Consider the following 1,112-nt stretch of genomic DNA (forward strand, 5'->3'; position numbering starts at 1 on the left):
GTTACCAACATCTGGTGAAAATTTCATATCATTAGCACCTCTAGTAATATATTTACTGAGAAAAATGGTGACGTGTTCAACACTTATTTTACCCGCTGTATATATGAGCTTATAAACTGGAATAAAATTGAACTCTGAATAAAGAAAAATGTATAAAATATGCATAACGTCAGCTCTGACATTAACCTGACAAGTTAGTATTATGTAATTTTATTCTGTTGGGTGATTTAAGTGACAAAGACTATTTTATTCTATTTAATCAAAAGACAGTTACAGGAAACGGCAGTTTAGAGTTAAAACCTCATCAGCAGGATTTACATAACTAGGTTTTTTATTATTTGGTTGGAGGTTGGAGGAAATGATGAAACAAATCACATCAAAACTTGTTTGCAATTTATTCTTTAAAGTTGATTTTTATATAAAAGTATAAAAACATCTAGTATTTGTATCCCAAACCTTTGTTTTGTTGCTCACACTGATGATTTGATCCAAACCTCATGACCACAGGTGAGGGTTGATCGTAGACAGACCAGTAAATCCAGAGCTTTGCTTTTAGACTCGGCTCTTTCTTCACCACGTTTGACCGAAGCAACGCTCTCATTAAACCCTGAACCACCATCTCCTTCTCCATCCTGCCATCACTACTGAACAAGACACAGATATTTGAACTCCTCAGTCAGTGTAAAAGTTTGACCAAAACGGATAAAACTCCTTTTTAAAGTGACCTGGTTTGTTTCCCAGTTGCCAAACGGAGTCACCTACCACCCCAACACCCATCAGGACCGGCTGGGAAAACTGCAGGAGCACCTCCGGATGCTCTCCGTTCTCTTCCGCAAGCTGCGCCTCGTCTACGATAAATGCAACGAGAACTGTGCCGGGCTGTTCCCCGTACCGCCAGAGGTGAGGCACAAAAAGCGCAGCGATTCACAGAAAGTTTTACAAAGAATTAGAATTTCACAAACACTAATTCATCTGAAAAGATTCTTGTGAAAACTTTTAGGCCACTTTTGAATTTGCTCTCGGAGAAAAACGACTCTTCTTTCTTTCTTTCTTTCTTTCTTTCTTTCTTTCTTTCTTTCTTTCTTTCTTTCTTTCTTTCTTTCTTTCTTTCT

At 37.8% G+C, this 1,112-nt stretch overlaps 1 protein-coding gene across 1 annotated transcript in view; it reads left to right on the top strand.

The window, feature by feature from the left end:
• Positions 1–1,112, top strand: part of med30 (mediator complex subunit 30) — a 12,365-nt gene that overhangs the window by 2,473 nt on the left and 8,780 nt on the right. Inside the window, exon 3 of the mRNA XM_014022466.1 lies at positions 742–900. Coding sequence (XP_013877920.1) covers positions 742–900 — 159 coding nt within the window. The remainder of the gene's footprint in view (positions 1–741; positions 901–1,112) is intronic.

The sequence above is a fragment of the Austrofundulus limnaeus genome, unplaced genomic scaffold (assembly GCF_001266775.1).
Source record: "Austrofundulus limnaeus strain Quisiro unplaced genomic scaffold, Austrofundulus_limnaeus-1.0 Scaffold330, whole genome shotgun sequence".
NCBI lineage: Eukaryota > Metazoa > Chordata > Actinopteri > Cyprinodontiformes > Rivulidae > Austrofundulus > Austrofundulus limnaeus.